At 34.4% G+C, this 13,991-nt stretch overlaps 1 protein-coding gene across 6 annotated transcripts; it reads right to left on the bottom strand.

The window, feature by feature from the left end:
- Positions 1-271: 271 nt before the first annotated feature.
- Positions 272-4,355, bottom strand: LOC110110982 (pentatricopeptide repeat-containing protein At3g26782, mitochondrial). 6 transcript variants are annotated; one of them, XM_028698792.1, is made up of 5 exons: positions 3,944-4,126; positions 3,820-3,842; positions 2,431-3,717; positions 1,105-1,196; positions 272-638 (listed from the first exon to the last, which is right to left on the bottom strand). In XM_028698792.1, the coding sequence occupies exons 1-3, from the start codon at positions 3,979-3,981 to the stop codon at positions 2,453-2,455; spliced, it is 1,326 nt and encodes a 441-aa protein (XP_028554625.1). In that variant the 5' UTR covers positions 3,982-4,126; the 3' UTR covers positions 272-638; positions 1,105-1,196; positions 2,431-2,452. The 6 variants fall into 6 exon arrangements, with proteins under 6 accessions (XP_028554625.1, XP_028554621.1, XP_028554623.1 ...); XM_028698788.1 differs by having other exon boundaries at positions 272-455; positions 537-638; positions 2,431-4,355; XM_028698790.1 differs by having other exon boundaries at positions 3,820-4,355.
- Between the last annotated feature and the right edge of the window lie 9,636 nt (positions 4,356-13,991).

Genomic DNA, 13,991 nt, shown 5'->3' with positions numbered 1-13,991 from the left:
AGAAGATTCAAAAGCGAATAATTGCAAAATTACATTAAAAGAGAAGATTCATCATATCGAAAACTTGTGGGACAGCCACAAAGGATACCTTTGATCTAAGGGTTCAATACTTGTTTGTCATTGACACTCAACTGATGGAATCTCTAAGACTTTTTATGTCTCTCAACCCTTCATTCTTAATGATTTTTAGAGCAAAATCTAGAGGATCATTGTATCTGATGTAGCAGAACAAATATGAATCCATTCCTTGGACTTGCATTCTACACTGGAAATATCTTGTTTTTTTTTTTAATGAGCAAGCAACTGCCCATAGGCCAGTGAAAACCCCGGTCGACTTAACATGCAACCCACACCAATTTATACAGACCAACATTTAAGTCTTTCACTGCTTGCCAAGAAATTCGAATTAGGGACCTAGATTTTGCCAAGCCGGCTCATCACTGGAAATATCTTAACTTTACATGTGAAAAAGTGAAAAAGATTGAAGTTTTATTGGCGTTGGAGAAAGGAACTTAATTGGGAAATGTGTAGCATACCTTTACCAGCTCCATAGAGCAGAGTATCAACCTGATTATTGCCCCCAAATAAGCACCAGCACATAATCGCCTGGAGCTATGGGTAACTGCATTGGGATTCGCCTTGAATAAACATTTGGGAAAAAAAAATCAAGTTGTAAGGACATCAGACATAGCTAAATCAAATAAAAATAATAAAAATAAAGAAAACAGTTATGTATTGAAAGTGAACGATGATGCAATTTATTTTTGTTCAAGCAATTTAGGCTTTGTTTAAAATTAAAAATAAATGAATGAATTGAACTCAACATGACTCAAAATAATTGATTAGGCAATTTGACTCAAAAAATGATTGAATTTCAAGTCAACTCCAAATTAGTTTTTAATTAACTAAATAAATATTATATTATATATTATACAGACATTAAGTTTTATAAATTATATAATTTATAAAAATTTTACTTAAGAGTCATCACAAATTATATTCGAGCGAGTTGAATCAAACTTGAAATAGGCTCCAAACTGAGTCGAATTTAGTCAAATTTCAAGCAATATTTGAGTGAGTTCTGAGCTTTTTTAGCAGACTTACTACTTAGTTTGAGAGTAAATGCCAATAAGAAGGAAGCTCTCAAATGTCATCCCAATTGACGAAGGTGCTGCACCTGTATACAGTCCTTTCACCTATCAAAATTACAGAATAAAAGATCAGACACTAACATTGTTGAACATTAGCATTAAAAAAAACTATTATATCTACATCAACAAAGTGCATATAGGTACATTATGATAAAAAAATAAATTAACCAGATTCCAATAGAAAGGAACCCAAATCTCCAGCTAAGCATAGTTACGTTGTGAATGTTTGTAACTATGGCATTTCTCTGCTTAGCTAAGGTTTATGGGATTTTAATTTCTTTGGATCATTTGTTTGTATTTTTTTTCGGATTTTTTAATGTGCCTTTTGTGCGCTTATCTGTTAGCTTTAATAAGTTTTGGTTTTTTGCTGTTCTTCTTGTTCTTTTGAGCACTTAATTCTAATTTGGTTGGAGAAACGTATAGCTACCATTTCTGTAAAAGCTGGATCAAAGGGGGAGATTGTTAGATATTGGTTTAGATTTTAGTTTAAGTTGATCCGCATTGACATCTTATACATGTAAATCTCTATCAATAGAGATAAACTCATGTTTACTTATTGCTCAGATGTAATTCTCAGTAGCAAAGTTAATTACTGGTTTCTCAATGCATCATTACAAAAAGACCCTATTATACTAATCCTATGCGTCAGACAACTTAAGAAGCAATGAAACTGGCAAAAAATTTTAACACGTTCACTGGCCAATCTAAATCAGTCTCCATCGTAGGGCAATCATTTATATGGTCATGTGCTAAATAAGTACATATTCCCATTTATCACATATGGAACATATAAATTAGTGAAAGATATGCGGTCTCAGCTTCAATTTGACAATGTCAACATGGCTAATCACCCTAAAGACTTCAGTTAAGGCCGAAACAAGAATCAATGTTATCAGAAGAAGCTCATAGATTCAGCTTATTTGAGCCAGCTATGGATGGATATGCTGGGGTTCTTATATGTTCAGACCTCAATTCTTTAAACGATGAAAAAATTTACTATGAAGAAACAAAATTAAAAGTAAAAAACTGTTATGCATCCTCACTGAATTGGATTTCTAAAACAGAAGGCAGATTATTACGAAAACACATAAAAATGACTAATTTCTTCCAAAAATAGCAGCTTCTTCAAACATAATATCACAATTCGTAGCTCTTGTACATAAGTGGTTAGCATTAAAAAATTAAAAAATCTCTTGTTACACAGTTTACTAATTTGCCAAAATATTGTTAATATGCCAAATACAGCTTAGGATGCTAGCACATGGAAGAATAGAGTTACCTTTCTGTACAGGTTTTTTAAGTCACCAGTAATCACCACAAGAACAGGACCCATTAGAAAAATGGTGGAAGCGAATTGAATCTCGAACAACAATATTTCTCTGTACGATATTGCTGACCATCTTAATAAAAGTGTGGCAATCCCCACATATCCTTAGGTTCTTGGTCATCCTGATGGCAGAATCCTCGGCAGTTGCAATAAGAGCAAATGCAATTGCCAGCTTCTCACTATGGGTATACAAAAACTCCGCTTTAAGTTCCTCATCTATATCATGCAGCACAAAATTTGTATCCGGAACATAGCCAGCAAGCTCCAACCTTTCAACTAATAGCTTCAGCATTTCATATATTTCCTTGAACTGCGGATGAGATTTGTCCCCCACTATAAACTGATATAGCTTATTATTAATCTCAATCCATGTCCATCCAGGAGTCTTTTTCACTCCCCTCCCAGTCATCATCTGCCTTACCTTGGCCACCTCTTCCCATTTACCTGCATTTGCATATATATTTGAGAGCAAAACATAGTATCCTGAATTTCTTGGACCTAACTCAAGAAGGTTTTTTGCTGCCTTCTCAGCCAATCCTATGTGTCCATGGATTCTACAAGCCCCTAAAATGGCACCCCAAAACCCCTCATCTTTATCAACTTTCATCCGCTCCGTCAATTCAAGCACCTCATCAAGTCTTCCTGCACGGCCAAGAAGGTCTACCATGCAAGTATAATGCTTCACATCAGATTCTACAAAATAATCCCTCTCCATTGAATTGAAAAACTGTCTCCCCTCTTCTATCAAGCCTGAATGACTGCAGGCTGACAAAATGGAAACAAAAGTAATCCGATTTGGCCGAATCCCACTCTGGAGCATTTGAGGAAAGAGCTGAAGAGCTTCCCTGCCACGCCCATGGACACCATAGGCTGAAATCATTGAACTCCATGAAATCACATTCTTTTCTTTCATTTGATCAAAGATCTCCCTCGCCGCATCAACACTCCCACATTTAGCATACATATCGATCATCGCAGTACCAAGAATAACGTCTAATGAAAACTTTCTTCTCCATATATAATCACGAATCATCTTAGCTTTATGCATTGCCCCAAGTTTCGCGCAGGCGAACACAACAGTCACCATGGAGACCTTATCAGGTACAATGCCATTATCTTTCATCCTATCAAACAATGCCATCGATTCCTCAGGACTTCCACACTCAGCATAACAGGAAATCATGACCGTCCAAGTCACAAGATCCCTCTTAGGCATCTTATCGAACACCTTGCGGGCATCTTCTACGTGCCCGCACTTGGAATACATGTCGACAATAGCCGCAGAAATGAAAACATCACACTGTAATCCAAATTTGTAAACAAGAAGATGAATCTCCTTACCTGTGTTCGGAGATAATGTATCCCTGCAAGCTCTCAAAGCAAAGGGAAGAGTGTAATTATCCATCGGCAAACCAGAGAGGAGAAACTCCTTGAAAGTTTTCAAGCAATTGTAATTATCTCCCACCTTTGAGAACCCACCGATAATGACACTCCAAGAGACATTATCTCGCTCTTTCATCCGGAAGAAAAGGAAGTACGCGTCGGCCATTGCCTTGTGCTGCGCATAGATGTAGATAAGCTTGTTGATTACACCCAAGTTTTCTATCATGGCCGTGGTGATTGCCAAGGCGTGAACTTTTTTAATCTGGAAGTGGCTTTGGCATTGGACCAGAGAAGAAACAAAGGATCTGGGGTCAAAACAGAGAGATTCTGTATTATGTGTTTGTGGGAGCGCAATGGAGCTTTGTTGCGGCTCTTCGGGTCGTTGCCGCAGAGATTTCAAAGCCAAGGGAGAAGTGGCTGAGGAACAATAGGAGAACTGAAAATCTCTACTGGGAGATTTGTGTAAAGTGAAAATTTTAAATTTGGTCATAGCCGTAGCAGGCCGTGGAAATTAGTCATCGGCACAGAAGGGCGAATTTAAATAGATGGCCGTTATAATTACTGCGTGGTTTTTCACTCTCTTTTCAAGAAAAAATTATTACATCATGTGAAAAAATCAAGCATATCGAATGTACCTAGCGCGCTGTATCGAGTATGGTACCGAACACTTTAGTAACATGACGTTTTGTTATTGATTTCCGGATCCATTCGGTAACCAGACGGAATAATTACTGAAGGAAGAAATTATTAAGTTAAATATTGATACATATTTAGATTTTTTGACCCGACAACCCGGCTCTAGTCATGCTTTTTAAAATTGACGAAAAGCCCTGAAAGCTCTCAAATATTTCAAGTGAAGAAAGGGGAGAAAAAGTTTAAAATTCTTAAATATTACAGGTGAAGTAAGAGAAAAAAAGTTCAGAAAAATCATTATTTTTTCTCGAATCAAGAAACTCTTGCTGAGATTTTGAGCACTCCACTGTTTTTGCTTGGTCCTGGAGGGAGAGAAAATTGGGGAGAAGTTAGAACACGAAGATTTATGACTGCCGGTGGAGTTCATCAGTGAGGGTTTCTTTCATGAGGAAATGCTAGCAACAACTTTTATAGTAGATATCAAACAGGGAGCGGTTTGGTGCGAGAGAACGAAAGCCTTGCAAATATCGAAAGTCAACGCTGTGTGATGAAGATGGAATAACAATTTTGATACCTGCTGTGAAAGAAAAATGAGAAATATATGATGCGTATACAACAATTTCGAATAGTTTATGTATTGTTTTTTTTTTTCATTTTAAATTTTGTGAGCTTGAACAGAGCTGTGCATAAGAAATATTTTTTGATAATATTATTTTTTCCTAATCTTTTTTATGATTTTAATTTTTTTTTTCTAAAAACACTATATATTGTCATATATTGATGTGTATAAGCTTTGAAACAAGATTATAACAATACAAAGTTTTGTATTTGTTCATTTGAAAGCTTTTTGAGCTTGTTCATAGCTATGTATTAGAAAAACTATATTGAAAATGTATTTATTTTTGTTAATACACATTGTGTATTGTTGTGCACTGCTATGTATTGTTATGTACTAATGTGTATTGTTATGTATTGTTGTATATTACTATATATTGTTCTGTACTACTGTATATTACAGTGCATTGATGTGTGTTGTTGTGTAAATTGCTCCCCCTTTCAATATCTGTCATTAAAGTTGATGCTTGCCTTTCCTCATGAAATAAACCCTCACTGATGAACTTCGCCAGTAACTATAAATCTCTGTGTTCTAACTTCTCCCTCATCCCCTCTCCCTCAATGACAAAGCAAAATAGACATGTGTTCAAAATCTCAGCAAGGATTTCTTGGTTCAAGAACAAATAATAATTTTCTGAATATTTTCTACCTTTCTTCACCATAAATATTTGGAAGTTTTCGCGGGTTTCGTCCAATTTAAAAACACATGGCTAGAGTTGGGCGGGTCGTCAGGTCAAAAAAAAAAAACAAGTGTTTAAATACGTGTCAACATGTAATTGGTGTCCTAACACGTCGAACTTCGCATGTAATAATTTCTCCCTATCCTATTTGTTGTTCTTTGATCTATTAATCATAAGGGATATTTCCTCCTCTCATGGGGTCAACCTTATTCTATAATGTTGGGAGTAAATAAATCTAAACAAACAAAAAAGAGTAAAGAAAAAAGTAAAAACACTAGAATTTACCTAGAAATTTTAAAAATTGAAAAAAAAATCATGAAGTCACATCAAATCAAGAAATTCACTATAAAAATGAGAGAAATTGATCAGATCTTTCACATACTCTTTCACAGACTTCACACTCCTACATAAATTAGAGCATAATTGTCATATATTTACAACTCAAACAATGTTAAAAAACTGGCTCAGTGGGTCCGCAGGCCTTGACGCTAAGATCTTTGTCTCAATATGTCCACAACACCTCGATGTTGTACAAACAACAATTTAGTTCGTTGTATAAACAACACTTTAGCTCGATTGACGGAATTAAAATTTGAGTCAACAATACATGCTTAGATTCCACAAAAACCTAATATGTAACTTTCACCATCATTTGTAGAAATTTTTTTTTTCTAGCTACTTAGATCATTGCTTCTCTGTGTTGATTGATTCTCATCCATGGCCATATCATTCTTTTATTGCTTCTCTGTGTTGTTCTTAGTATGGTTGTTGATCCATATTGGTTCTTAGTCTTTATTATGCTGATCCAATATTCCTTAGATTTCATTTGTGGTAATTTTATTATTGCTTTATAAAGTTGGTGCAGAGAAAATAATATTTTAAAATTATTGTAAAAAATAACTTTTAAGTGTAAAAAAATTTGGAAAGCAATGAAAAAGTACTGGTCAAACAAAGAGTATAATTGCGGTCTGAAACATGAAGTAATACGAAAATTGCCTCAAATAAAGCCTTATTTTAGAGGATGTTATTAATCACTTTTGGAGCTTTTTAGAAAGTGCTTATCTCAGGTGGCTCAACACAAATGCTTCTGTGACCTCTCTTACCTAATTGAATGCCTCATTGAATTGGCAACTAAGAACTTCTACTCAAAGAAAATTGCAATTTGGTTGCTGGATTGTTCGCCCTTGCAATAAAAAAAAAAAATGTAGGGGTTAAATCTAGCCTATTTCATATGTTTGATGCGGAGAATCTGTTTGGGATGGCTAGAACTTTTTATAAAGTTGGTTGTGAAGTTGTTGTGGAGAAAGTGCTTAACTGCTCTGGTTTTAAAACATAGCTTTTCATCATATAATTTTTTTTAAATTTTGTAAGGAAGTAATAGCCCAATCAAATTATATTTGCTATCTACAAAGTAAATATTCAACCACTAGAGCTGCTGGAATGATTTTCTTACATTTATAATTTTAAATTTATTTATAAAAGAATAAAAAAAACAACTTCATTTATAATTAGTTGCAGTGGAAGTAAAAGGGACCATTTTTACTTACATTAATATTTCAACTGCTCATTTTGATTTATTGGTTGGGAGCTTTCATTGGGTTCGAATCTTACGTTTGTTTTGTGTACGTGAATTTGCTTAATTGGCTCAAAGGTCCCAAAAAGAAACCATTTATCTTATTATTGAAAGATCATTATGCACCTTTAAGCATCTGTTATCTTCATCCCCTCTTATTTTTTTCATGGAAAAGTGTGTACTAATTAAGAAGAAGATAATTGCTTTTGTGCTATATTATTAGCTGGAAGGAGGAAATTGGATTCAACTGTTGTATTAATTAGTTCCTAAAGTGTTTTTAGGATGGTATTTGAAAATAATGTCAAATAGATTTTTTCAGTTCGACCTGATTGAATCATCAATCAGTGAACCCCTCCTGATTCACTGAACGTTTCAATTTTTACAACCTTGAGTATTTGATTAAAATGTGTTACGTTAATTTCAAAAATTAGAATACCCTCCAAGGAATGAAGGAGTAAAATGTAAAATGAAGATCGAGGGATTGTTTGGTTCCAAGTAAAATTAATATAAAGTTAAACAAATGCCCAGCTTCTGAAAATTAAATTCCCTTGTTCGGTTGGAAGAAAAACAAATTAGGAGTAAAATTGCAATACATTTAGACTGCAAAAGAAGGGTAAAGTATTCCAAATGTAGGAGTTTGAAAAAAATTAGTATTTGATTTGAAGTAACATGAATGAAGAGTAGAATTTTTAAGTAAAAGGAATTCACCCTCTAGTTCAAATCCAATATATTTAGAATTCCTCATATTTGTGTGATTTCCAAATATATCGGAAACTCACCGCCATTGCCACCGCTAGCTGCCACCTCTACAGCCCTCACTGGCCACCTACCGGCCTCCCACTGATCATTGCTGGCAACCAAACATCCCCTTAATCTATTTGAAATTTCATCCGATTTGATAGACAAATATAGCACTTGTGTAAAGTGTTGTTGGCCTACGCCCACCAATATTGTCCTCCAACACCACACATCATTGGTCACAAGCCATTTTTCTCCACCGCCCTCTATAGTTAATTAATTGTCACCTACCACAAGCCACAACCCTCCAGCACAACCATCGTCAAACACCAATGCACACACCACCTTTTGGCGTCACCGCCCATTAACAACCGATGTTCACCTTTTGGCGTCACCGCCCATTAACAACCGATGTTCACCTTGCGCTTCACCATTGTCCACCTTGCGCTTCACCACTGTCGCCATCAGGTTTTACACAAAATTTATTTTACATCAAACTAAACTCCAAAAAAAAAAAAATCTCATACAATTGTAATGTAATCACAACCAAACTTCTCGAAAATATACTCAATTCACTATATATACTTACCTCTATATTCTTTCTACTCTACATTCCTTCTTAGCTAAACAAAAAGAAAATCTCTAAATCATTCAATATTTTACTTGAGGTACAAGATAGCCTTCAACAAAACTAATAAGAGAGCTACATTAATAATAAGGATTGCTATTACAATCCTCACTTGAAAAGTGATTGACTCCAATTTTCTCGTAAGTTTCTCCTCATAAGCTACTAATTGATATTTTGTGGCATTGATTGTTTGATCCGTTTCGTCCACCCATTTGAGATAGCCACAATTATCTTGTGAGCGATTTCGAGGACATCTATAGAATTTTCTTCCTCGATTTTCTCCTCTTTGGCATGTGTATACAAGGCATTGCTGGTTGCATCTACAGTAAATTTTGTGATCTTGCAAGGTATCCCTTATTGTTGATGAAAGACTAGAACTCATTTAAAACAATGCAATACCTGTTGACAATAAGAAAAAAGCTCAGGAAATCTATTTTTAGTTGCCTTTCCAATGGAAAATATAACTTAGGTTTTGTTTGAGATGACTTTCTTACTACTTCTTAGGGCATCTCCAACCGAAAATCTCTTTTTTCACTCCAAAATGCAGTGAAACAAAAAAGTGTCGTGATTCATCTCCAATCGAACGCCATTTTGCCCCCTAACCGTCACTCTCTTCTTTCGCGCCTTTCTTCCAAGAGTTTGGTAGAGACCAAAAAATGGCGCATATGAACAGTGCGATGCCAATATTGGCGTCGCACTGTTCATCCGCGATCAAATGGCGGAGGAAAAGGCGTTCGGTTGCGACGTTTGAGGGTCTCCATTCGGTTGTTTGCCGAACAGTTGGAGATGGTCTTAAAACAACTTTCTAGCATAAAAATTTTATTTTTTATACTAAAAATTTATTTTAAGAAGCAATGAGAAAGTCATCTCAAAGTTTGGGACGGCTTTCTAACTGTTTATTAAAGCAGCTTTATAGTAAAATTTTTGTACTAAAAAGCTATTTTAAAAAGCAGTAAGAAAACCATCCCAAACGAAGCCTTAAATTATTGATTAATTAGCTCAGAACTTTGCCTAAAACAGGAGCAAAATGGAATTCAAGCAAGCAGCAGAATTAAACTAACTTTAAAAAAAAAAAAAAAAAAAACTTTTTGCCAAGATTTAGAACGTATATATTTAATTTATGGATATGGGATCACAATATACAAATCGGATGTGGGAAAAGGGCATTAGATAAAAATAGAGTTTTGTGAATTTCTCCTAAGGTTTTTCTTGAAATCAAAGAAAATTAGCCTTCGTTATTATGCATCTCCATGAAAGGTAACAAGTAATTGAGAAGGAACAAAAGTTTTACCTTACAAAAACTAAATTTTAAGAGAAATAGTTTTATCATGTTGCAGGTTGGAACAATTTTCTTACTCAAAAGGTTTCAGCACTTTGAAAAGATGAGGAGAGAATTCACAAAGACACTAAAACTAAGAATCACAAAACAAAAACTAAGAACTCAAGAGTACAATAATGATGAACAAAGAACTCTTGAAATTAAGAGGCTTCCGACATTCAGAACATCTCACCAAAAAAATGAAAAGACAGAACTTCAATGGAAGGAAAAAAAAAAAAAAGCTTCAAGATTTAGAAAAGCTAACCTGGAACTTGAAATTGCAGAAGATATGCGAGACCCAATGTTTAAGAGTATTTCTAGCTTCGAAAAATATTGAATTTCCTGTAATAAGCAAGTCGTTCATTTTAGTCATAGGCTTCTGGAAAGAAAAGTAAGAGCTAAAAAAGCTTTTGGTCAAAGAATAGATTTCTGTTACAGTAAACTAATGCCATTTTTTTTATCTTTACTATCTGCTTTAAACCTACCCTTCATTGCTGCTATCAGGCTGAAATGTTTAGTATTCCAGGTGGCAACATATGGAAGCTGTATGCCGTAATTTTCATTTAAATGAAGATACTTTCTTAATCCAGATGATGTAATAGGAAGCAGACGCATCAAACTCTGCATTATTAATGCAGGTGGCATTGAATTGGGCTGCCAATTGACATTTGAAGAACCGAAGAGCACTTAATATAGAAAGTGTTCTAATCTCCAAATCAGAGAAATTACAAATAAAAAAGAAGAATCAGATGGGTTAATTCCTTACTTTCAGGTTGATCCGAACACAGACCTAACTTGAGCCTTGTTGCGTCCTAAAAAAATTTGCGGCGGATATAAAATTTAGTGTCCAAGTTTTGTAGCAAGATCCAACACACAAACAGATAAGAGATATGTTTGTAGCATTCATAAGAGACCCCAAGATTTTTGTGTGAAAAAGCTTGGAAAGGAAAAAAACCATGGGGCCTGATCTAGTTTGAATGAATCAACTAGCATTGATGGTTGAATATCTCTCTTCAAAGAGGTTGCTGGCTCAATATAGCAAATACACATTGTATAGAACACATTACATAGTTGGAGAATGACACGATAGTTGTTCTCAAGAGAATGTTGTTCTGTTCATTTGGTTGGCAGGTCTATAATTGTATGATGATGGCCAGAAAGACTATAGCCAATAAGTGACAGATGTTGGAAGGATCGTAATTAGGCGACGATGGTCGGAGGGCTCAAAGTCAGCGGGCGACGGAGGTCGGAAGAACCATAGTCGGACGATAGTGGTCGGAATGACCGTAGTTGATAGGCGGCGGTGGTCAGAAGGATCGTAATCGGATGACGATGGTCAGAATGACGGTAGTCGAACGATAGTGGTCCAAAGGATCGTAGCCAGGTAACAGTGGTCGGAAAGAATGTAGTCGGGCGACGGTGGTCGGAAGGATCGTAGTCAAGCAATAGAGGTAGGAAGGATTATAGTCAAGCAACAGAGATCAAAAGGATCATAATCGGTTGATGGTGATCAAAAAGATCGTCGTCAACGGGTGACAATATTTGGGAGGAGATTCAACATCGGTAGCATCTGGGAAGAGTTCTGGTGATAGTCGGAGAACAAGCAAAAGTCTGGCCACGATCGATGGTCGAGAAGAACTCCAGTATTAGATGAAGAATGCAAGAGAACTCTCTAGCTTTCTGTCCTCTTCCTCTCCTTTTCATGTGAAGAATGGGGGTTTTTTTTTTTTTTTTTTTTTTTCGGAGTAGCATGGCTAGTAAATATGGAGAAAATCAAAGGCATGTTGGGAGTGTTCTATCGGACGGCTCATAATGATCATAAAGCATTTAAATTCCTTAGATATGTCAAAATTCAGCGATCTTGGGCTCCTTGGATTCGTCTCGTCGAGCCGCTCAATTGGACTATAAGCATGTCATATTTGAATATTGTTTGGTTATCCAATTAATATTTTGAAGCTTTCAAAGGGGTTTTAGTCCTTTAATTTAGGCTCATTTGGGCTCAGATTGAACTGAATTTAGTGTCGTTGGATTCGTCTTTTTGATCCTAAATTTTAATTTATAAGTTTTCAACTTGGGCTTGCCTCAAGATTCGTGCCATGCAATTTTTGGTGACGTATCAAGCCTATTTTCTTCAGGTGATTTAAGCTGGCTGATCCGAATCCGACCGAAACCTACAAAATTCAAGTAATGTTTAAGTTGTGGATCCTGTATCGTCCGTCAAATTAAGCATCAGTAAAAAATACTTCATAATACAGACTAAAGATGAACTAGTAAAGGCAACTTTGGAGTTGTGAATTTGATTGTTTTAATATTGAGATTTTTACATTCATAACGTCAATATATATTTAATAGTTAAACTTCTATATTTACTAGTATACCACCTTAAACTCCTCTTTGAATCAATTCTAACATTCCGTTTAAACCTTCTGTCAAAAATCACTTTGAGGGACTGTCTTCTTCGTCAATGGCATACTTTCAAGTATCTCATAGCTTCGATGGAGTAGTAGAATAGAATGAAATGGCGATTTAGATGGTATATTGGTAAATATAGAAGTTTAGGTGTTAAATATGTATTTTCAATAGTTTTAAAGGTTATGTATGTAAAAATTTCTTTAATATTTTGAATGATGGACATTGGACGGTTAGTAAAGACAATTAGAAAATAAGCATTATATTTGTGTAAATTATTTTCTTATAATCTTCGCAATATTAGATTAAGGGGCTATTTAATTTGCTAAAAAAATACAGTGTAAAATAGAATTTGTGGTTTAATTTTTTAAAAAAAGGCAGTATAAAATTCCAAGAATTTAATTTATTTTTAATTTATTATAAACTCAATCAATTTTGATCGAATTCATTTTTACCATAAGCAAATTGTGTTGTCGCCGCCTACTAGCAAGTGGTCAACCATCTTAGGACGTCTTCTGCCTGCTTGTTGCTGTTGTATAAGCCATCAATCATCATTTTACTTTATATTTCATTCATTTTATATATAACCAAATAAAGTTATAATAATAATCTCCTATAATCTTTTTACACGCATCCAAATAATTTCATACATTTCAAATATACTGTATTAGTTCATTACAATTCTTTTTTCAATGTGTCAAATAGCCCTAGAAGAAATCCATATATATCACAATATTTTTATCTATTGATATATATAATATTAATTTATTTTTTTATTTAATAAATAAATAAATTGTATAAAAAATATCATTAATATTTTATTTAAAATAAAAAATATATTTTCAAATATATATTTTTTATAAAATTTAGATATCAAAGTGAAGTAAAAATAATAATACCCCACTAGGCTTAGTTGCGTTGGTGGACGAGTATGATTGGGAACCTCCCAACTCATGTTCGATTACTCTCTCATGCTACGCGACCCCTTAAGTCAGGAGAAAATAACTGCGGGTCCTACACCATGGGTCTGGTTACTTGTTGGCTTGTCAAGGGATTAGTTACGCCGCCAAGGGGGTGGCAACTAGTAGATGCACCCAAACCAAAAAAAAAAAAAAAAAAAATAATCATAAAATGTGTTAAAAAAAATCAAAATTATCAATTCATCCAGTAAAATTATATATATATATATAATGATTAAAATTATAACATATAAAAGATTACAAGATAGAAGTTTGATAAAAATTAAGATATTATAACTTTTGTAAATTCTGATTAAGTTAAAATTCATAAAATACAAAATAATCAAAATTATTGAAATGACGTAAGATAACGATAGCCTATTTTGATATGAGTAATTTTCTCAACTTGACCTACCAACCAAAATAGCTCTAAGACCCCCAAACTCTAATTTCTCTCTCATCTCTCTTTTTTTTCTTCTTATTTTCCCTCTTCTCTTTCTTCGTTAAAACAAATTGATGAAAAAATAGGCATTTGATAAGTTTTGTTAAGTGGATTTAAATTTTTATAATAAAATAA

This window comes from Dendrobium catenatum, unplaced genomic scaffold (assembly GCF_001605985.2).
Source record: "Dendrobium catenatum unplaced genomic scaffold, ASM160598v2 fragScaff_scaffold_1132, whole genome shotgun sequence".
NCBI lineage: Eukaryota > Viridiplantae > Streptophyta > Magnoliopsida > Asparagales > Orchidaceae > Dendrobium > Dendrobium catenatum.
The sequence above is the reverse complement of the archived record's forward strand: the minus strand, read 5'-3'. Positions and strand labels throughout refer to the sequence as shown.